This window comes from Amphibalanus amphitrite, unplaced genomic scaffold, assembly GCF_019059575.1.
Source record: "Amphibalanus amphitrite isolate SeventyFive unplaced genomic scaffold, NRLGWU_Aamphi_draft 002576F_arrow, whole genome shotgun sequence".
Classification (NCBI taxonomy): Eukaryota; Metazoa; Arthropoda; class Thecostraca; order Balanomorpha; family Balanidae; genus Amphibalanus; species Amphibalanus amphitrite.
The window spans coordinates 1-23,679 of NW_024883990.1; the positions used below are offsets into that span (position 1 = coordinate 1).

General features: G+C 52.0%; 1 protein-coding gene across 3 annotated transcripts; it reads right to left on the minus strand.

Moving 5' to 3' along the window:
• Positions 1-5,605: 5,605 nt before the first annotated feature.
• On the minus strand, positions 5,606-18,736 carry LOC122377163 (segment polarity protein dishevelled homolog DVL-3-like). Of its 3 annotated transcripts, none has more exons than XM_043357118.1 (8): positions 18,421-18,736; positions 17,967-18,018; positions 16,903-16,989; positions 15,847-15,996; positions 12,468-12,635; positions 11,911-12,120; positions 9,946-10,184; positions 5,606-6,022 (listed from the first exon to the last, which is right to left on the minus strand). In XM_043357118.1, the coding sequence occupies exons 1-7, from the start codon at positions 18,640-18,642 to the stop codon at positions 9,958-9,960; spliced, it is 1,116 nt and encodes a 371-aa protein (XP_043213053.1). In that variant the 5' UTR covers positions 18,643-18,736; the 3' UTR covers positions 5,606-6,022; positions 9,946-9,957. The 3 variants fall into 3 exon arrangements, with proteins under 3 accessions (XP_043213053.1, XP_043213054.1, XP_043213052.1); XM_043357119.1 differs by having other exon boundaries at positions 15,847-15,978; positions 17,967-18,023; positions 18,411-18,733; XM_043357117.1 differs by having other exon boundaries at positions 17,967-18,023; positions 18,411-18,733.
• Positions 18,737-23,679: the final 4,943 nt, after the last annotated feature.

The following is a 23,679-nucleotide window of genomic DNA, read 5'->3' on the forward strand; positions in this document are numbered from 1 at the left end:
TTAAACGAGTAATCGAAATGTTTTGTTTGCAGTGTTTTAGCTCGTTATGTTCATGAACTTGAGAAAAGTTGGCGGAGAACGCTAAAATCAGAGAATTTGGCTTTTGATGATCTATGGTGATTTTATTATTGAGCTTGCCTAAAACATGACCAGATTTCTCTGATGATCACGTTTGTCGCTGTTTTCAACGTCGTTCCGCTTCTCGCCTCGTAGCCCAGTAGCCGAGTTAGAAGGAGCGTGAAAAGCCCCCTCTCGACTCAACGTGTTACGATAAGGCCACCACCCTGGCGCAGTTAATTGGGGGAGCCTTGAGCCCCAGCAGCTCGTCCTTCTATCTCACTGATATTACCCTCGTCCTGTCTTGTGATGTTATTACAGTGCCATCTTACGATAACGCCCTTAAATATGATTACTTCTGTTTGATGAAACATGTCGGCTCCGCGATGAAAAGACTTAAAAACATAGAAGATCCAAAATAAATAAAATAATTTTCAAGAACTTTTCAGGGTAGATAAGAATAATGAGAGACGCTATTATAGATGGCAGCTTTTCCGTATGGAGACAGCTTTTAGGATTTACAAAAGTGGAAAAAGTTACCCCGGCCGCGCCGGGGTCGGCTGAAAGTTACCCCGGCCACGGCCGGGGTGGCCGGGGCAGGTTCTCCACCCATGGTAAGACGGTTAACGAGGAACCAATGCATTAAATAGAGAGGCAGCACTTTCGATTAATTATACTACCCCGAATACCCGCAATAAAGACGCCCGACCGAAAGTGACATGTCTATCGATTAAGTCGATACAAGCATATGCCGTGAGAGGTCATTTGCTAGCCATTTCCAGTGAGCTATTTTCAGGCAGCTTAATTCGCCGAATACCCCTCCTCAAGCTCAAATAACGCTCAAGCTGACTCATGTAACATCCCGCATTCAATACTCGCCTATTTCCGTCGCACGCGACACGTGTCTTCACCACAGATCAACGCTCCCAATCCAATCCAACTCTGTCGAGCGGATGTAACCGCGACCGCAGTACGGCTTTTGTGGGTCGGCCCGGCCCGGCCGCCTTTGCAGGCACGCTGCCGCAGCTCCGTGCGACGGCTTTGTCGGAGCTGCGGGAGCTCAAACCAGCGAGGGGGGCTGACACGTGGGCAGTAAATTTCGTGAGACGGGAGAGAGGGAGAGGGAGAAGGAGAGAGAAAGAGGGATAGAGAGCCGGCGAGAGAGTGACAGAGAAGAGAGAGAGAGGGTGGGAGAGTGGGAGAGAGAAAGAGAGAGAGAGAGAGAGGGTGGGAGAGTGGGAGAAAGAGAGAGAGAGAGAGAGAGAGAGAGAGAGAGAGAGAGAGAGAGAGAGGAGAGAGAGAGAGAGAGAGAGAGAGAGAGAGAGAGAGAGAGAGAGAGAGAGAGAGAGAGAGAGAGAGAGAGAGAGAGACGAGAGGGAGTGTGACTAGGGCCGAGGCTGAATCAGGTAGAGTGCGAATATGACTGAAAAACAGCAGCGTGACAGAGGGCAGATTGACGTGCTCGGCAACTAGCGGTCACTCACAATGCTCGAAGTGATGCATAACGCAATGCCCCGACACTACTGTGAAAGGTCGTCACAGAGGGTTTGACAGGTCGGGAGGTGAGGGGTCGGACCGTCATACCATCATACCTGCCACCGTCATACCGGTGTGACGGGGTCACTCAGGCGACTGACCCGCACGCATGCCGAGGCACCAGAGTGGGGGGTCGTGGGGGGGGGGGGGTGGAGGGTAGACGGGGGGACTCGATGAGCCGGCGGGTGGTGATCCGATTTACGATTTATAACTGTGCCACGCGGCGTTGCATCAGATGTCATTGGGGTTAACAACAGATGGATGACACTGCATGTCGTTCTCAACCTAAGAAACGTGTCACACACACCCGGGTTCGGAGCCGAGTGCTGATTGCCGCAGCGGTGCCCTGTTCAAAGGCTGGACCATTGAAACAGGAAACGGATTATGTCAATGTTTATCACGTAAGTGACAGTTGTATGGCTCTGGAAAAACCACGTTAAATTTCTTGGCGTTTCCCGTGTTCCTGCTAACATTATTCAGCTGCATACGGGTTGGTACATTATCATTAAACATCCAAGTGTACCTATAATTAGATAGACCCCATACTACCGTCACTTTGCGCTGCAATAAGTAATAATTATCAATAAACCATCAGCTTGATACGTCTAAAATATCCCTCACTACCAGAATCTGCGATCCTGCCGCGACTGCCGGAACTAAACTTCACTCGCGCTGCATCATTGCAAGCGTAGCGTAACAGGACATCCCGCGGCGACCCTCACTTAGCCGTACTGTGATTGTTTATACTGGCAGCCTGAGGACCGCAGCCCGCTGTGACGTCACACCAGTCCAGGAGTGACGTCACACACTGGGTGACGTCAGCGGCACGCAGGACTCCCCGGCAGACCGGTTCCAAGACCGATGGCGTAACTTCTGGCCGGCATATGGTAGTACCATGCTCGATGATCTTGTCATGTTCACTGTAAAAAAATGTCACGAGCCAATTCTATGACAAGGGATGGGTTACACGGTCGTCCATTGTACCTTGCTGTTATATATAGGGACATTATCAGCCTGAGGGTTGTTAGTTAAAGAGTGGCCTCGTGAAACAATTGGTTACAAACGGTAACCTAATAACTTAAATGTTTCCCTAACACCCCTTTCTGCTTATCAACAGATTTCGCGCTGTGTCGGAAAACTACGCATAGTCTCATAATTAAATCCGCCAGAAGCTTGTTGCATGCTAGTTACATGCGTGTTTCATTATCGTGTCATATTATTATTATGTCGGCTAATGAGGTACCACCCTGCACGTGCTTTAAATATAATCCTGCGCACACGCCACCTAGTCGGAAACTCATCATCGGACTAGTCCTGGTAGGGTTTTCGTGTTGCCGAATGAGGCGAAACGACTTTGATTCGGTAGTGCCTCATAAATCCCTGCTACGGTGAGCAGCGACAAGTCTGAGACTGCTTCTAAAACTCGTCCTTCACTTCCGGCGCGGGGCCGTCATTTCCGGCCGCCATTGTTCAGTTCTGCGGCTGCCGGCGGTTGGTGCGGTTGTGTTGTGGCACGGTGCGTTGTGAAGTTCTCGGGCTGGGATATTTCGAAGGTACGTTATATTGTATGATATTTACGTAGCAATGGGGGACATTTTATTTATTTTGTAATATTCTGAACACATGTTGCGTCATAGAATTCACCCCTTGACCGTTGTGGGCCACTGTTTCGTTTGAATTCCGACTGTTGGAAGACGGACTTTCTTTCAGTTGCTGTCTAGCCTTTTTTCCAAATGTGTAAGCTACACATATTGCCTCACATTGATTTATCTTATACAAAAGTCAGTTGATGTAGATAATAAAGCCATCCTCACTGATATTTTAAAATCAGCAGTTAATTTTCTTTTCTGTTTGCAGAGTTGCTTAAAGTTGTGGGAGACTGAGGCATGAAATATACCGGAAGCCAGCGATATTTCTGTTGGTAAGCCTCGCCCAGGAAAAAAAAAAAACTTGCTTGAATCTGCAAAGTATGGCAAATATTTGATGGACTGCACAGTGCACAATGTACCTGACATGGCAGGATCAACTTGCTCACTCGCCTGTTGTAAGTGCCGTTGCGTCAAAGCCCGTGGAAGTGCCCGATCGCGTCTCATGCAACCGTATGATTTTGTGAATGTTATTGGTGGTGACTCGAATCAGCTTTTGCACCACTCCGCTATGATATTGTAATATGTATATCTTTAGATATTTTGTATCGTATGCTAATAAGTAATAAACGTTATTTTTGTGTATGTTTTTTTTTTTTTTTGTAACGTGGCTGGCACGCTGTCGGGGCTGTCGTTGGCCGGGTCGTCCACCAGTCGGAGGGGCGGCTGGGGAGAAGGAGGGGGGGGGGAGGGGGTGACGCAATTGAGCTAGTATTACTACTGGGCAGCAATAGCAGGCGCTAGCTGGTTGGGTTACCAGGCGAGTCCTGCTAAGGAGCCTAATCGGCGTACCGATCTGCTGGTTTTGCCCTCGTTTTTAAACGAGGTACCGAATAACGAAACGAGGGGCTGACACGGGGGTGCTCGGTTTATGAGGCGTGGGCTTGTCATTTACTAACGAAACAAGCTTGTACCCTCTTACTAGCTAAATATGAGGCGATTTTTACACGTCGCTGCATGCTCATTTTTGCGCCAGCGGTTTTCCTACAAGGGGCTTGTAAGATTTTTTTACAGTGTTAAGTGCGGTTTTATCCAATGTGGAAACCGGATGATCCCATGAGTGTGCTGTGTGTTTGAACTCGGAATGCAGCGTCGTTTCCCAGCAATAGTATACACAGCACTTCAGTAGCACCGGGCTAATGTAGGTATGTGAGGCTCATTGCGATTTCTTGGTAGGATGAGTACTCAGGCTGATAAAGGTTAAGTGTTCAAGCGAATAGTCAACAAACCAGGTGCAACTTGCAAGCACCCAGAACGAACCAAAGTCTGAACCGGAAGGCATATTTTCTTCGTCCCTCCAACACCACTATTGCAAACTGACAACAACAACAAAAAAAAAACTCCATTGGCCAGGGAGACTTGCACCAAACCGGTCTAGCATTGTCCTACAAATCATCGGAATGGCACCTCTCATATCCATCCCAGCTGACGTGTCATGTCATCTGTAATGATGACTTTACTGGAGTGTCTTGGTGGGAGGGCAGCCGTTCTGTAGCTCGAGCTCCTTTTCAAAACTTAACGAGTGTATCGTTTTAGCAGCCAAGCAAAATTGGTATATGCCATCGAAAATTGGCGGCAAACTTCAATGCCGAAGGCATGAGATGGGCAACGGGTAGGGAAATTCGGTACCTCTGGAGCTATTGGTGGCGGACAACTCTTTCCGTTTGAGGTTGGCCCCCTTTTTCAGTTGAAATTCCCGTCTGATACCCAGGCGAGGCCAGAACACCGGGTGGATTAGGTTATGTTGGGCTACCTAAAAAAAAAAAAAAACATGTTCTTGCCTACTGCCTCCAACAGGAGATAGTGCAATGTATTTTCGAGGTGCCGCACCCCTCCTTGGTCGCTGAAGCGAAACATTCCAGTAGCCCGGTCAGGTCAGCCGTCAGCTGGAGGCCACAGAGAGGGGTGGCGTCTCCCGCCTGGCACTGGATAACGAGCCCAGTAGTCCAGTAACGAGCCAGTCGTCCAGTAACGAGCCCAGTCGTGACCCGGTCGGCCCAGATCGTGATCGAGCCGAGGCCGGTCGGCAGGTGTGGCTGGTACAGAGACGCCCCAGTCCCTCTCATCCCTCCCAGAGACGTGGACACGCCCATTGAGCAACAGACGGGCAAAGTACTCAGCCCGGGTCTGACGTAGTCACTGTGTACGCAGCAACTGGAGTCCCCGACGGGACAGGCAGCGCGGCCATGGAGCGAACGACAGGTACGTCCGTGTTAGTTCGGAGTACAACAGTAATTCCCTGGTGGATACCGGACACACCTAAACGACTACGTCAGTCAGCCGGCCGTAACGACCAGGAAAACTGGCCGCTCCAGTCGACAGAACAATACCCGGTCACGCCCACCTATAACTACACAAACGCGACAGGCGATATTCTGCAAATATGTATTTCACATTCGGCAGTCGGGTGCACGAGCCCACCCAACACAGTACACAAATGAACGCACCAAGAAGTCGGTCGACGCGGCTCGCCGTCCATATACCAGCCTGGCGCACTTACAAAAGCATAAATGTATCAAAGACTATACAACCAACCAGTTAAAGACGGGCGACGGAGGCGACGCCGGCAGAAGCTAACTGTAGCGGGACGTCGTGCTGCGGACAGAAGCGCCGACGACGGGAGCACTACATAACAGAGACGGGGTAGCGCCGCGCCGCGCGCCGTCCCCAGCGGCAGGGGCGGCGGCGGCGGCGGCTGAGAGGCGCAGACGACGGGGCGACGGCCGCCCGCCCGCGCTGGCGTGGACGACACGGAGGGCAGACTAGAACACACTCGTGGCGACCTGGTGGAGGGGAGTGGCTGTCAGTGACGAGATAAGACAATTTGTGGTGAAATATGACCGTCGGTGGTATGTGACATCTGCGAGGAATGGCAATCGGCAGTCTGGGAGAAGGACAGTCTGAATAAAAGACGGTACCGTAAAGTGGGGCTATTTGAGACAGTGGGGCTATTTGAGACAGTATTTAAAATCGCTATAAAATGAAGATCGTTTAATTTTTATGTGATATTTTTGCTCAGGAAGGTGTGGAATCGAGCAGTAAATCGCCTCAGCAAAAATTAAGCATAAATTTCAAACGGTTTTATTTTATAACAATTTTAAATACTGTCTCAAATAGCCCCACTGTCTCAAATAGCCCCACCTTACGGTAACAAATAAGCGACCGCGTGTGACTTTGCGGAGTTCTACTCCCAGGTGGACAAAGGTGATTACAGACGCAAAAGCGCGCAAACTTTTGAGTCAAAAGAACAGTAGCGAGCTATAAGGGTAAAGTACAATTACCCTGTCACGACGTGTAGTCCGAGATATCAGTAACGCTGGGCCGGTAAAGTGCCGGTAAATTTCAACACCATCAAAACATCACGAGTGAAAAACATGCTAGGATACTATCAAGGAGGATAAATCCGTCTGGTTTATAATTAAGACATCAACAGGAATGATTTAATCTCACATAGGTACAGGAAGACTTTAAACACAAAAAGCAAGAGTACCGCACCATTACAGGAAATCAGTGGGGGAAACTGTGGTCAAATCTTCTATTTTTGGAAGCCTTCCATTTTTGGAAGGACCTTCCATAAATGGGTATGCATTTTCCAAAAATGGAAGGCTTCCAAAATTGGAAGGTCTAATCTCAGTGTTCCCAACTGTAATTCACATTCTTTGATTTAAGTTACGGCCTTTTTAAATGTGTAACATTAATAGTTGATTTTGCCATTTATGATCATTGATATAAGGAGAAGCAGCAGTGCTAGTGTTGGTAATACAGGCATGCTATGTCAATGTACATAGTGATATAATAGCATGGTGTCCTGGCGCACTGCTCTCTTTTTCTACTTCTAGAGGACACATAGAAATTCAGAAGAGAAAACAGCTGGTCAATAACCAACCAGGAGGAACACAGCTATAGCCCTGACAAAAAATGGTTTAAATTAAACTTACTAATCCTCATATAAATTGAAGATTCATGCTCCTTCGATAGAAAGTAACACGAAAAACGGCGCAGCAACGCCTATTTAATTCGTCCCATATTCCGGAAAAAAAACATTGAAAAATGACGAGACCTCCACCCAAATGTTTGGCAAAAGCCTTAAAAAATTGAAATCAACCACACAATATGCTAATAAATGCAGAAAACGGCAACAAATACAAGTTTTACTCGCCACTACACTCCCGAAACCGCCGCACTCTGTCCAGACAATTCCGCACTGTAAATAAAGTCGGCGGTATCGAACAAGCATGGCCCGTCACTAAAGTACTTTTAAGGATATTTACTTTTCGTTTTTGATGCTTTTTGCTTACAAAATGTTTGATAAAGTCTTATAAAACCATCGTTTGTCGGTAAATTTTTGTCAATTTTCCACGACTCATTACTTTGAAAAATTACCTAAAATACATCCACGCTAGGATTTAGGCATCCACGCTAGATTATGGACACTTCACTATGGCGAATAGAAAGCGACCAGGGGCGACAGTCGCATTTGCCTCATGTTCGGCGGAAATCGGTAAGTTCCAACATATGCGCAACATTTTCTATATTTGGGTACGATGACGTCGTCAGCGTACCCATTTTTGGAAGGTGCGTACCCATATATAGAAAATCCTTCCAAAAATGGAAGGCTTTCTAAAAATGGAAGATTTGACCACAGTTTCCCCGACTGAAATGGCCTTGTCTAAGACTCCTTGACAGATCAGACCGCGGTATAGAACTGGGACACTGACATTTCTACAAAACATCCGTATGCACTCCTGTGAAAAACCGAAACCAATATCGATGACACCATCGGCATCGACAAACTATCGCTTGAAAGTAATCTTCAAAGCCGATAAACGCAACATCAAAATCCCACATTAGCTCCACATCCTGCAACATTGACGCATTTAGATCCAATAACCTCTGACCCAATCTAGCACGTAATCCACGTCAATTTCTGCGAGTTGCGACCCGTCCCCTATCTCGGATTTCCTGTCCCGTGGTAAATCCCAGATATGTGCGTGAAGTAGTGGCATTTTAGCCAGTGTCCGGCGTAGTGCGTTTCGATACAACATAAACAGTTCCCGGAAAGTGGTCAGCCCACGGCCGGCAAATGACGTATGGGAATCGAGGCGGGACTTGCCCTGGTACATATTCAGGGGCCGTGATCCGGTGGACGCACACAGGAATGTGCGCAATTAATGATGGATGGACGATCAATGCAGAATTGCTTACACGGGTCCGATGGTGTGTCCCATGGGACAAGGTGATGAACATTGGTATGCGTACAGAATTCACCACTAAATCGTAAACTGAGAGGATTTTTTTTTTTTTATAAATTTAGTCCGAACCTTTTGATAGGAAGGATTCACAAGGACAGAGCCACCGCTAAGCGAAGCTTGTTGCGGTGACCCTGCCCTCTACCCTCCGATCGCGCAATTCCAGTTCTATGGCAGAATTTAGAGTCCAAAGTTTAACGTGCGCACATAGCCGCGCACGGCCGGTCCCCTCACTGACTTCACCTGGTTACGGCCTGCCACCAACCGCAACCATACCTGTCAGGAGGCCCATAAATGTCAAGCGCCCGTCGCGCTTCGAACCCGGACTGTTGTAACCGGGAACGCGTGCTCTCACCACGCGGAGTCCAACGCTCTACCAACTGAGCTACGGGACCGGCTAAATATTAAAAGAGGATATTAAACACTCCTAAGTTCACCAGGGACTTCAAAACTTGCGCACTTTTTCCCCAACATTGCCAACATTTCATGAGTTGCTTGCGTGAAAAAAAAAATTATTTCCCCTGAGAGCAGACATTGTTAACGCGATTTGGGAACGTCTTACAACATTGTGTCTGCTTGCATCTAAACATCTCTCGCGACTCGCCGTCACACCGGACAACCCCCCCCCCCCCCCCCCCTCCCGCGGCACGGACATCCTCCCATCCCATCCCCAGCCGGACACTGCCCTCCGCTCTCGGTGAGCGCGTGCTGGCGGCGTCACCACCCCGGACATGTGACCGGTGACGGGTCCCGGCGGGCCGCCCCCGGGCACGGACAATGGCTCTCCGGCCGCGGTTGGTCGCGCTCCGCGTCCATGTGACCGCCACTTCCTGTCCTGTGCGAACAACACGTGGCAACGCGTCCCAGCGAGCGTGCCAATGTGGGTCTCACTCTCCGCGCGTGCCTCTCAGCGAATATGGAACAGTGAACTCGTGGGTGTGCGTTTGGAACGAGTGTGCCCTATTGTCCATCGATAAAAGCGGTCCAACAGTCGCGTGCTGGGCCTGCTGTGCTTTTTTTCGCTTTCGCAACTGTGCGTCACCCAGCGTTTCTCCGTGGGTTATTGTTGTGGCACATTTATGGGCTGCCAGCCGTGACTGTGTTATCTACCCTCCGATCTTTCCGGCCATAACATACAGTCGCGATGCCATCATTCCACCCCTCCTGACCCTTTCACCTTCTGGTGCCTGTCCCCGCCGCTTCCCTTCTAGTACCATTTCCTCTCTGCGCCGCTTGTCATTCTGGCCTTCAGGAGCAAGGAAAAATGAGATGACACACAAGCTAGCCATCGTTGCATGGGCTATTTGCAGTAAGATTAAACTTAGCTACCTGCCTATCCACGCCTTTGCAAAGACACCCACCCAGCGTTAGCTGATCCTTCGCTACAACGCCCAACCCGGCCGTTACGACAGACTTCTGTCACGGCGCCTCTCTCCGCGTCCCGTCACGTTACTCACCGCGTCCGCCCGTCACATCACGTCCACAAAGTAGTCGGGCTGCCTGCCGTCGGGCGCGGCGGCGGCGGCGGCGGCGGCGCCGGGCGGCACGGCCGCCGACCGCTGGCTGGTCACCGTCGTCGCTACTGACTCGGTGCCGTCGCTGCTGGAGCCGCCGCCGCCGCCCGGTCCGCCGCCGGCCGCCGCCGACTCGAGTCTCCGCCGCTGGGAGCCGGCGGAGGAGCCGCCGCTGCCGCTGCCTGTGACCGCAGAACAGAACGGGAGGAGGGTCAGACACTGATTCAACGGAAAACGGGAGTATAACAGTAGTAACATTGAGCAAAGAGGGAGGGAAATAGTCACCATGGGTTAAGGCTGGAAGACAGGTTTCTAGCTTGTAAAACGCGGCTCCGCACCTCTGATTGGAATACATGGCATATTTTCTGTTTTCAACACGTAGCTCGAAAGCTGTGTTCCATGCTCTAGACGGTGACTAATAGCTAGACGATGAACTAAAATTCGACATAAGAACAAACAGTACCAAAAGCACGGGTTAAGCCCCTTGAACGGAAATAGTGCGTTTATGGAAATGACGTTATTTGAATCACACTGGATAAGCTATTTTCCTATACCGTTACTGCGCAGTTTATGTTATTTCCTCAGTTCAACAGTTTGCACTAATCCATAGATTAAACGCTCACACGACAATATGGCAAGGTATTTAGCAACATGCTCGCCTTATCCAACAGCAAAATATCCAACACACCCTTAGAGGTAAGCATACAAACAACAAACAAATCAGGACCAGCAGCACGTAAAGCTAGTGAAGGAAACGGGACCAGTCATTCACTCAGCACCGTATATCTTTAGACACAACGCTATCCTGGTAAAAACCCCGGCGCTGTCCCATGATTCACTGCCGCAGACGGCTCCGTTTCTGGAGACACCAGCTTCCAGGGTTCACTGGCGCCAGTCTGAGGTCAGGGGGTCACCCTCTCATTCCCTAACCACGGGGTCCCTCCCCTTTCCCCTTCCCCGGTCATATGATTAGGGGGGTCGCCTCTCTCTAACCACAGAGCCCCTCTTCCTCCCGGCGGCGGTCAGCTGACCCGCGCTCACCCCTCTCCCCAACCACATCCATCCGTCCGGGCCGTGGAGGCACGACGGGACGGGACGGGGCTGCGGCGGGAAGCCCGGGCGGTTCCTCGCACAATTACGTCACCCGGTACACGGTACTGGAGACGGGCGCGGACTATGTAAACAGATATTCGGCTCGGAGCTGCGCCCGGCAGATATCGACACTGAGGACTGCTCAAAGTGCAATGGGATCGTACGGGATCATCTGAACTGACAAACAATGCCGCTGTACATCCCACTGTTATCGTTTTCCGTGCAGAATCAGAATGGTTTACGCAATAATTTATCGATATTTGAGCCTAAAATGTAACCATATTAAGACGTCCAGTGGACGTAATGTTTATTGTTACGCCGGCAGCGCTGTGATTTACACAACAAACCTGCCGTTTTGCACATCTGCACGTCGAAAATGTGCAGTGAGTGTGTTTTCTCTCAATGCCAATCAGAAGCCGCACTAGAGTTCTGCGAGGCCCGCGCCTTACTGCGGCCATTTTACTACCAGCTGGCAGCTGTTCCCAATGACCGTCACATCTCATCAATTTCCCTTTATCTTAATCACACCTCAAGACACATTGCTGCTTCCACCTCACGTCAAAATCGTGTAAGTATGCCCCGTTGTTAGCCAACTCCCTCACTCCCCATTCCTCGATCAGCATAGACAAGTTTTCGGCTCCGTTTCTTCAGGCCATTCCGCTAAATACTAGTCTTGCCGCTGGGTATGTAAGTTACACCTGTACCATCGCCAGATAGTTCGCTCAGTCGCGCTGTCAGCCTGGGTCCATGGGATCAGAGACTGGATAGACTGACAGACTGTGACTACCGACTGCCACAGTCTCTCCATTCACCCACCTCCTTCCCGCTGACTGAAGCTGCCGGCCTCGTTCGTATAGCTGAACGGCATCGGCGCGTAGCCCTGCGCCGGCGGTACGTATGTACCGCTGTAGGGTACGTGGGGTCCGGCCCACTGTGTGCCCGAGGAGGGCGGCGGCAGCGGACCGAGGGTGTCCCGGTCCACCTCCGACAGGCCGTCCTCATCGCCCAGCTTCATACCGGAGAAACCTGACCGTGGGGAGATAATACGGTTCAAACTAAGGGTAAACGTTGACGGCAAGATGATACGTGGGAGCGCACAGTGGGAGCTGGCTTTTTAACGTCATAACATTACTGGCTTTTTCGTATAATCGGCTGCTATCCTCGCATTGGGGCAATTATAATTGCAGCTTAACTGAAGCTGGTTGGACTGTCTACATTATACATTATACAACCATTCAATATTCACATAACACGACGGTGGCTGCACCACACTGAGCACTGAGCATCAGGTTTGATATACGGAGACGGACAAACGTGGCGACACCTATCGGTTCCGGTGAGCCGGCGCCACGAGCACAACGGAGCCAACTCACCGCTGCAGAGATCTCCGAACACGTAGTAGCACTGCTCGGAGAAGGTGTTCTTGTTGACCGTGTGTCGGATGAAGCCGGCCCGCAGCATGTGGGCGGCGTACTTGCGCGCCTCGCGCCGGTCGGCGAAACCGGTTACGTAGCTGTGTAGCCAGTCGACCACGTCCGAGCCTGGAACACAGACGGACAGGTATTAGTTTAGAGGTCAGATGGTCAAAAGCGGGTTGAGTCCGGGGTTGGAGAGGGTGGGTGGTCAGCTGAACATCGGGGGGGGGGGGGGGGGGGAGGGAGCTGCTGGGAGATCCTCGACGGCCGCGTCCCACCAGCAAAACCGGCCGTCCCCATACAACGACCACCGACAGCCGGCCAGACAGCACCGACCAAGGCGGCGGTGACAGACAGAGAGAAGGCCGACCTCTTCTGCCAGACCTACGCTGCCGTCTCGAGACTGCCCAAACGGAAGCAGGAAGACCATGCCATCAAACTCAGCTCACGCCGCGCCGGGAAGACCTGCGAGTGCGGCGACACCAAGGAAGGGTTCTGCTCCCCCTTCTCCCGCCGCGAGCTACAACACGCCCTCTCCAAGCTGAAGCCCGGAAAGAGCCCCGGCCCGGACATGGTGTCCAACGACATGCTCCGACAACTGAGCCCTACCGGCGAGACGGAGCTGCTCCGGGTCCTAAACCGTAGCTGGACCGAAGGCACGGTCCCCGCCAGCTGGCGCGCCGCAGAGATAGTCGCCATCCCCAAGAAGGGCAAGTCGCCGGCCCTCCCAAGCAGCTACCGGCCAATCAGCCTCCTCAACACCATCAGCAAGCTCGCCGAGAGACTGGTGCAGAACCGGCTCCAACACTGGCTGGAGCGACACAAGAAGCTGAACCCGAACCAGGCCGGCTTCCGCAAGGGACACAGCACGACCGACCAGCTCTTCCGAGTCACCCAATCGATCTTTGACGCCTTCGAACAACCGAAGCACCATCGCGCCATCCTAGTCTTGCTAGACTTCGCCAAGGCCTACGATCGTGTATGGCGGGACGGCCTGTTCCACAAGATGGAGAAGATGGGCATCCCTGGCTGCGCCACGCGGTGGGTGAAGGCCCTGCTCACGGACAGGCGTGCTCGTGTCAGGTGGGGAAACGCCCGCTCATCACAGCGCGTCTTCCAAGAGGGCCTCCCGCAGGGCAGCGTGATGGCGCCGCTACTGTGGCTGATCTATTGCAATGACCTCGATGAAGACATCAACTCCAACACCACCCGCTCTCTCTACGCGGACGATACCGCCCTCCTGGCTACTGGACCTTCGCTGCAGGCGTGCGCCGACCAGCTGCAACCGGATCTGGACCAAGTCGCCCGCTGGCTGGACAAGTGGAAGGTCGAGGCCAGCTCAAGCAAGTGCGTCTTCACCACCTTCTCGCTACACGCCAAGGAGGTCAACGGAAAGGTCGTCCCGACACTGACCTTCAAAGGCGACCAGCTCGCGCACGAGAAGAACCCGACCTTCCTGGGGCTGACCCTGGACAGCCAGCTCACTTTCACCAACCACATCGAGGAAGTGAAGAAGAGGATGGCACAGCGCCGATGCTGTCTGACAGCTCTGGCGGGCAGGTCATACGGCTGTGACCAAGCCACGCTGCGCGCGGCCTACATCGCGTACATCCGCAGCGTGGCCGACTACGGAGCTGCCCTCTACTCCACCCACGCTGCACCCTCCGTGCGGGCCCGGATCGAGGCAGAGCAGCACAAGTGCGCCAGAGTGATCACTGGCTGCATCCGCCTCACAAACTCGGAGACCCTCATCACCGAGGCCGGCCTGCCACCACTCGCAGTGAGAGGCTGGGAAATAGCAGCAATGGAGCAGGAGCGACTCGCCAGACTGCCGCCAGGAGACCCCGCCAGAGCCCTCACCGAGCGACACGTCCGCCCACGCCTCAAGCACAGGGCTCATGAGGCCTGGCAGCGAGCGCGCACTGAGGCCAGAAGACGCGGCGAACCGCCGCCGCCGGACCCCCCGAGCGAGGACACGGCGCTGCCCTTCAAACCGTGCTTCCGGCGGGTCAGTCAGTGGATGGCCAAGGAGGCGGGTCTAGCGGACCTCCCACGGGAACCGCTGGCCCTGGTCCCGGAACAGCCGCCGTGGACCAACCCAGCAGACGCGGTCACCTTCCGCCTCTCCCTCCCGCGCGTCACCAGAAGAGACGACCCACCCGCCGTGAGGAAAGCTGCCGCCCTCGAGGCCATAGCCATGGTCAATCCGGACTGCACCATCTGGTCCGACGGCTCCGCCAAGTCCGGCACCAGGGACGGAGGCGGCGGTGCGCTGATCCAGCTGCACCGGGAGAACCGCGAAGTGGAGACATTGGTACCGGCGGGCTCGGTCTGCAGCAGCATGCGGGCCGAACTCGCAGCGATGTTGGCGGCGTTCACCTGCCTGCTGGCACAACCGGGGGAGACCAGGAGCCGCATCAAGACATGCCTGCTGTGCACCGACTCCCTCTCCGGCCTTCAGCTACTCCAGCGCGGACCGGAGGCCCAGCAGCTGGTCCTCGCCGAGCGCGTCTGGGCCGCGATGGGCTCACTGGGGGAACAGAACACGGCCATCATCCTCCAGTGGGTCCCAGGCCATGCCGACATCGCCGGCAACGAGGCGGCAGACAGGCTGGCTAACCGTGCGGCGGCCGAGTGTGCCCAATCGGAGACGCCCATCGATCTGGCCAGCGCCCGAACCGCCATACGGCAGCGTGCCAGGGAAATGCAGGCCACGCGTGCACACCGGCACCCGCACCCCCAGCCCACACCTGGACTCCAAGACCTCCCGCGCTGGGGGCAAGTGACCGTGTCGCAGCTGCGGACCGGCCACTGCCCCCTGGCACGAGCGACGCTCCACCGCCTGGAGCTCACCCCGGACCCTCTCTGCCGGGAGTGCGGTGCCGAGGACACCGTTCGCCACCTCCTCACCGAGTGCCCAGCATTCGCCACCACGAGACGCCGGCTCTGGGGGGGACCCCTGCCATCCCTCGACGAGGTCCTCTCCGGGCCGGCCGGCAAGATAGTTGAATACATTCGGCGGGTGGGGCGGTCCGAGCCGCCGCTCGACCAGCCCCCGTCCGACGCGCCTGCGGGCGCGTCCACGTGACGTGCGACGAAGAAGAAGAAGAAGCTGCTGGGAGCCATTGGTTTTCCGTTTGACCAAACACAAAGACACGTTGAAGGGCTAACAAATGGGACAGCTCAACTGCAAGTCTGACACAGCGAATGTTGTATGCCTCAAAGCATCAGCTGCTTCAGACGACAAATGTTGAGTAATACTTTACTCTCAGATGCATTTACTCTTAGATGCTTTACTCTTAATCCTTCCGCTCTCCTCAATTCCTAGTCTACTCACCAATGAACGCGTTCGGTATGGTGATCTTCAGCCACATCCTATCCCGCACCTCCAGCCCGCTGTCAGGCGCAGCCATGGCGCGGGCCACGGCCAGCATTCCCGAGTCGACGGTCAGCGGCTCGGCTGGCGGCCCTGCAGACAGGAGGGGCACTGCGACACCGGAGCGCACACCAGGCGGCAGCGGCGGCGGCGGGAGGAGGCGGACGGTGCACAAGCGTCAGACCAAGGCGGAAGCGGTGCCGGCGGCCGAACACAACCAGGCGGTAAGCGTGAGTGGCAGGGTGTGAGCGGGGTGCGGGAGGGGGCGGCAGTGGTTGGCAGTGCCGTAGTAGTAGTGAAGGGTGAATTGTTGGGACGGACAAACTATGGTAGAGGGCGGTGTGTCAGCTAGCGATGCCACAACACCCAGTCAGCAAATGAAAAATAAAAGCGGAGCAACGTGAATTAGACACAAAGTAGGCGGCAGCAGCAGCTGGAGAGGGGACACAAACCAACACAGAGCAGGATTCGACCAGACGGGGTGCGGATAATTAGGTCTGCTAAGAGGGTGGGACGGATGAGAAGGGTAACTGAATGGGGTGGGCAGTGGGCTTGGACCAGCACTGAGCACGAGCAGGGCACGCCAGAGCGCTGAATAGCTAACTAGCGAGGCGAACACAGCAGGACAGCGACAGCACAATACAGCAAAAGCGACGGACAGGCAGCCGGGCCGCGTACTACTCTAGCAGTGTACTAATTCGCTGGGGCGAATATGCCACTCTAAAATTATGGCTTAGGGCATCTTCACGCTTACGTAATACAATCTATGAATGTAAAAAGATGAACCAAGAAATTGAGAAGATTACTATGAAGATGAAAGCAATTAGAGAAGCCTTGATCTAAATATATTGGATGTAAGTCAATCGCAATTACTTTTATCGACAGTAGCGACAAACCCAAACCACCCGTCCTCAAAACCACCATAGCAGAAAAGTCCTGTCCTCTCCCTATCGTTCGCTCCCCTCCCACCTAGCTTCAATCTAGTCCCAAACGACAGCGCCTGACGCTTATACTCACTCTCTGACTCGGGCATACTGCTGGCCAGTGACGAGCTGGTCGACGTCAGCGTTGAGAGGGACGGCTGGCGGGCGCCGGTGAACTGGCCTGGGGAGAACACGAGGGAGGTTAATGGTCAGATGGTCAGATAAAATAGCCTGGTAATAGTTACCACGCGGGAGGATACCAAGGGCGGTTTACCAAACCAAGTTACAGTGGTGATAAGGCTATATTGGCAAACAAGTGAGAATGCACTCATGCAAGAGGAGACCCGAGTCTAATATACTAAAAGGACCAAGAGATCAGCTGAATACCTAACAGCAACACTGAAAGGTCAACGCCGTAACGGGAATATTATTTCAATGGTATCACTAGCTAGTTTCATGCTCTACGTCCTGTTTAATATGAGGACGAGCCTAGTTAACTCAATGACCACAAGAAGCTTCACAGTTGAACACTCATCACCAAGTATCTGCCTGCACATGCACCGTTTGCAATAATCAGTACACGTCACCACCTCGCATCATCACATCACCACTTGACAGCACATATTCCACCACTATCAGCACGTGTTGACTGCCGAAACACGTGTTGACACGTGCTGACACTACGTCCTTTCACTGTCGGCGCGTCCTTTCACTGCTCTGGCGTCGTAAGCACAACGGACACCAAGTCCACAGGGATTGGGACCGCAGGGGTGGGATAAAGGGGCGGGGCCCGTAGACGATCGAGTAAACACAGCTCGGCTGGCGGCCGGCAAAAAGCAGCACCTGCATACACCACAGCGCCGGCCTGTGGCAACAGAGACGTTTTTGCGAAGGATGAGCCTAGAGAGGCAGCACAAGAGGAGCTGATGGCGAGCGCGTTAAAGACGGCTTAGAGCCCGAGATTAACGCACACTGCACAGACCGGTCGAGCATACGAGACCGATCCAACGGCTAGACAGGTTGCTGGTATCAACACCAGCACCTATGGACTAGGGCACTAACAGTCTACACACGTCCCACACTGTGGGACCGTGGGGCCCATGGTACGAGGACAGTGGGCGGCAGGACCGTTTACCCCAGGACTGCTTAGTAGCTTACCCTTGCCTCCGTGGTGGCTGGGCGTGAAAGAGGATGGCGCTCCGATCGAGTACTCGCCTGGAAATAGCGAGAACGAGACGGCGTCAGGGTAGAGGGTAGATGCACAGACTCACATACTGATCAACGCCAGCCAGAGATGAGATGAAAACGAGATGCCCGTGACTCATGGAATGTAATTGTAATGAGATGTTCTTTTAGTGCACCCAGATCATGTCGGTCGTCATGAAGGCCAAGCCCATGGCAGGCGATTCATATGTGAGCGGGACCGCCGGGACAGCAAACCCAGCAGATGCTTATTCCTTCGATGCTCCCCAATGCAAACCAAATCCAAAGCGCCAAAGACAACGCCACCACCTGCAGACCTGCACCCACCCAAACACTCTTCCCTCCTTTCAAACCACCCCATCCCTCCCCTCCCCTCCCCCTCTCTCCCCTTGTTCTCACCTGTCTGGGCCTCACCTCGGCAGGCGGCCGTGTGCGCTACCCAGGCGCCCGGGTCGATCGGACGCACCGGCTCCGTACGAGGGATCGTGAAGTAGCCCTTCGGGTTGGGGTCCCAGCACTTGGCCACCACTAGTTTCACCGGGCCCGGCTTCTGAACCACGTCTCGCAGGACCCGCACAGCATCGTCGTTGGACATGTTCTCAAAGTTGATGTCGTTGACCTGTAGAATCATGTCTCCCGGCTCTATCCGGCCGTCCAGGTTCACGGCGCCGCTGTGGAGAGAGGGGAGGGGCACGGGTTAAAGACGGATTCGCAGTGATAAACATACAAAATTATTCATGACAATTTGTTCATACGCATGCTCCGCACCTGAAATGTCCCCGAAAGTGTTGCAACAGGAGTTGCTATAAACCAGGGGTCGGCAAATGGTGGGGCATGCCCCCTTTGGGGGTAATGGAGCCCTTTCGGTGGGGGTAATGAGGGATTCTGAGAAAGCCTATCTTTTTATAGTTTGTAGCTCCAGTGATGGAGCCATCGTGACTGTTGCATCCCAGGGTTCAAAGATTAGCCCAGGCCAAAGGCACAGCACACATTGATTAGATACAATTTTCATGTACATACCTGCTCGCCTCACCATCTCACCCCTCCGTACAGTCGTACAAAAGCAGCTGCACCGTTGCCCGTCTGTTGGCGTTTCAACAGCCGCTAACGTAAGGGGGAGGAGTCGATCGGACCCCCGCGGCCTCTCGGACTCTGAGATGGAGCTGTGCATAAAAAAGACGAGCGTGCTACCCGTGACAATAGGAAGCCGCTGCTGCCCATTTTTAGGGTCCTTGGTCATTCCGTCTCATTCAAGAGGGCAATGACAAGTGTCGAGAAAATCGGGACCCGCTATAACTTCTTGAAGTGAGATTTTATGGCTCAAGATGATCTCCAGAAAAAGCTCATAAGCCAACGGTCATTATGGGTCCAGAGGCCACTTTCACCAACAGAAAAATAGCCGCCTGCCGGAATTTTTTGCCTAAAGATCGTTTCACATATGGAGCGTAAACGGTAAAGCCCTATCCGCTTACGAGCCCATCGCGTTTCCGCTCCGTATGTGAAGCGGTCTTGAGGCAAAAATTCCGGCAGGCGGTTATTTTTCTTTTGGTAAAACTGGTTTCAGGTCATGATATTTTCCGGGCTGGTAAAAAAAAAAAATGATGGTCTCGAGGGTACAATTTGGTCGTGATCCAATGCCTTTTACGTGAGCTTTTAACGAAAAACCATCCACCGCCCCTATACGTACAACGGTTAAATAGGATATACGCATAGGCGGCGGAACGTGGAGGGCACCGGGGCACCGTGCCCCCTTTGATTTTTGCATTTTGCATTTTTGCATTAGCCTTATGGCGTTGCATGGAAAGAATGGGACCAAAAGTCGGCAGTGCCCCCCCCCCCCTCCCCCTTAAAGGGACAGTATCATCGAAAAAAAAATCAATGTATGGAGCTGATTTTTTTTTTTACTAGCGTTTCTTATTTTTCTGAATCAGAAAAACATAGTTTGAGGACCGAACTCGGTGAAAAATATTTTTTCATGAGCGAGTCATTTTCATGAGCGAACCACCACTACAAGCATGGCCGCCACTTTGGAAGCCTGCGAAATTACTACAGAACTGGCGCAGATAATACATTATTGACGCTACGCTTACGCGGCCGCTCTATTGAGTTGTCGTTAGGGAAAGGCAGCATTAGGTATTGCCCAGAAGATATCACGTGACAAGCTGAAGGAATTCCTTCAAGCTGAAGGAATTCCTTTGTTGAGCCGCTAGAATCCGAAGGAAACAGCGGAAATTGCCTACGACTATTTAATGAATTTAACGGTGATGAATAAGTGCGAAAAACGTTTTGGCTTTATAAAATTTGATGAAATGACCAGGGTACAAGTTTTATTACTGGCGGTCAATTCAAAACGGCGCAAACATTTAAACAGTGAAGATAGTGAAGCACGATTCAAAGTGTAGTATCCGAAGGTTGGGACTTTTCAATTAAGACAAATCACTATTCTTTAGAATTGTGATTTTCTATTGAAAATCCCAACCTGAGCTACCTCTCTAGGGGGGTGTTTAGCGTTTCTGCCGCGATTTGGGTCATTTTGATCGCCGCCGAAACGGCTCGGTAGATTTTCTTGCCATTTTCAGCGTTTGGTCCCGTGTGGGGGAGCTACCGGCTGGTACCGGTCGCTTGAAATATAATTAACCCGTTTTGGGGTAATCGGCACGTGCATTTTCCCATAGGGTTAACATGGGGAAAAATTAAAAATGCGATTTGCGCAAAATCTGTTCAGTAATATTTGTCCACTTTTTTAGGGTCAGTTCTTGGGCTGGCACCTCACCTTCTGGGGGTAATTATTTAAAAATCATAGGGTACAGTTTCGGGTAATCGTGACGGACAGTTACCCCATGTTGAGCCTATGGCGATTTCGAAAAATTATTTTCAAATCGATTTTGCAAAAAATTTCCACGTTAGATTTTGAAAATGTTCCAATATGTTGTGCCCCGGGGTGTCGGCTACCACATGGTATGGGTCAGATATGGGGCGATTGAAAAGCACGTGCCACGTGCAAACGTGTTTGATGGGGTAACCTCCGGGAAAATCCGACATTGTCCAACTGGGGGTCCTATGGCGCGGAAACGACTTCATCTAGCGACACCAAATCAATGCAGCCGGTGAGCAGATGAGTCCAGCTTGTCGCACCAGTGGTCACGTGGCGCACGTGCTATTGCACGTGCCGTGGCACGGGGTCAATTTTTGTTCTTAAATACACCAACATTGTGAAATGCAAGGAATGGGGGAAATAGCCGTCAGGCCGTCAGTTTTTATGATAGAGTCGATCTGAAAACGGGTGTAGACACAGAATGAACGGCGCTAAAAAACTGCTATCTCGGATTTTTTGTAAAACGAAAAATTTAAAATTCTAGGGAAATTATATATTAGAAAGGTGAAATTTCCCTAAATTTTCCCGTTTTTCAAGTTTAGCCGTCCACTGTTCAGTGACGATGACACCGGCCGGGGTCATCTTTTACATGCTAATGGCCACGTCGATGGGTCATCACGTGGCGTGAACGGTGAAGCTGTCAGAGGTCCGGCACGTGCCACGTGGCCACGTGTTTGAGTCACGTACCTCCCAGATTATCGTGTGTTTGCCGACTTGTGGCCTTATAGCACGAAAACAGCACCAGTCAGGAAGCCTGAAAGGGCACAATCGGTGAGGGGACAAGTCCTGCTTGTACCACCGGTGGTCACGTGGCACACGTGTTCAGCTGGGCTCCTCCTTTGCGGAGATATTTTATCGTGAAATATTCAAATGTCCATAACTTTCTCAAATATGGTCCGATTGGGTTCAAATTTGGTGGGTGGCTGCATTGTTAAGCGTCAATGACAACTGAGCCGCGTTTGATGCACCGCGCCACATTTGTCATTATGCGCCATAATCGCCCGAAATCGCAAAATGTTTGTAACTTTGTCAAACATGATCCGATTTGGATTCAATTTTGGGGACGGATGCACAACACATACAAAGGACTGCCCTTGCCGCAATGCGCCACAATTGTAACAGTGCGCCATTTATGCCGCAAAACGCACCAGTCCACAACTTTGCCAAATAGGGGCAACACTATTCGACCGCCACCCTTGCAGCATTCTATAACTCAGGAACCACTGGACCGATCGGGATGAACGAAACACCATTCGAATTAGGGGATACGATTTTGTCAGCCGTTTCGATGATGATGACCTCAAGTGACCTGCACCTGGGTAACCTCAAAAGGTCAACTTGGCATTAGCCGTTTTCACGACGGGCTATCCGGCGAGTGCACCTTATTTGACCAAATCTGCACGTAATCTCTGGTGCAGCAAATATCTTCATTTTATGAATTTATAATTTTAATCGATGATACTCTCTGATATGACAAAGCAGGCCTAGGTATAAGTAATTATTGCAACCCTAGCTGATAGCTACTAAGAGATACACTGAACCTAATTTGACCAAATCTGCACCTAATCTGCACCAAATGTGTATCAGATGGCCGTCGTGAAAACGGCTATTGACGCGCCTATTGCAGCCATTCTATAACTCAGGAACTACTGGGCCGATCGAGACGAAAACGCCACCAGTCGACTCAGCGTATGCGATTTCATCAGCCGTTTCGAAAATGGTGATCTCAGCCTCTCAGGTGACCTCGGTGACCTTGGGAGGTCACATGACCGTTGTCGCCTATGGCAGCCATTCTATAACTCAGGAACTACTGGGCCGATCGATGCTTGCATGATGCTGCGTGATGCTGCGTGATTGTCGTATCAAAGAGCCCTCAGCAGGCCGCAAAGGGCTCTCAACTGACGTCAAACGGCCCTACGAAGGCCTCAAAGGACTCTTAGTTGGTGTCAGAGGGCCCCCAGCAGGTGTCAGAGGACCCTCAGCTGACATCAAATGGCCCTCAGCTGGCGTCAAATGGCGGTCAGAAGGCCTTAAAGGTAGTGTGCCACCTTTGAAAGATTTCCCATTTTATTTTTCCTAGGATAAGAAGCTTCTGTTTTTACCTAATATCGTAAAAAAATCAAAAATGGGCCTGGAATAGTGCCTTTTTCGCCTAAAAGTTTTTCGGTTTTTAGATATGTATAACAACTGTAGTGGGCTCACCTGCAAACAGGCGTCGGGCAACAATCGCGAATGCGGCGCACTTGTGACAATAAGCAAAGGTCATTATAGTGTTACGACCATACGACGTACGGGAATGAGTTATCAGCTGTCTAATCGTAGACAACACAATGTCGAGCCTTAAACTGTAAGCCCGTATTGGTATTGTTTCTTTTATTTGGCTGTCGAACATTATTTATGGTTTGAAATATGATTTTATGTAAAATAATTGATATGAAAAAGCCGTCTTATAAGTTATGACCCCATTTCACCACACGCAAGTGGCAGAAATGACAATGATCAGCTGACGCATTTTTCTTGGCCGAAGTCAGAGCGCGCGGCCCGACGCACCACGCGTATTTGGAAATTCCGACCTCGACGAGCATCAGAAGCCACCTAACAGGCTTGTTCGAAACCGCAGGAGATGATGATGAACGGGTTTATCGAAACTTGATTGGATGAGCATATCGGTAATAGCGATTTCAGTGTGTGCATTTATTGTTCAAAGTGGTGTGAAATGTGGTTGGGGTACGACCGACAACCCGTCGGGGCGAATTTCGCACTGGGGTACTCAAAATTTGAAGAATTTAAGAC

Bases quoted from the DNA above. Each gene is read 5' to 3' on its own strand.
- LOC122377163 (XM_043357117.1), bottom strand. From the start codon at position 18,642: ATGATTCTACAGGTCAACGACATCAACTTTGAGAACATGTCCAACGAC. The intron at 18,024-18,410 runs GTGAGAACAAGG...CGCTATTTCCAG, and splicing joins CCGAGGTGAGGCCCAGACAG to GCGAGTACTCGATCGGAGCG. The intron at 16,990-17,966 runs GTAAGCTACTAA...TGTTCTCCCCAG, and splicing joins CAGCCACCACGGAGGCAAGG to GCCAGTTCACCGGCGCCCGC.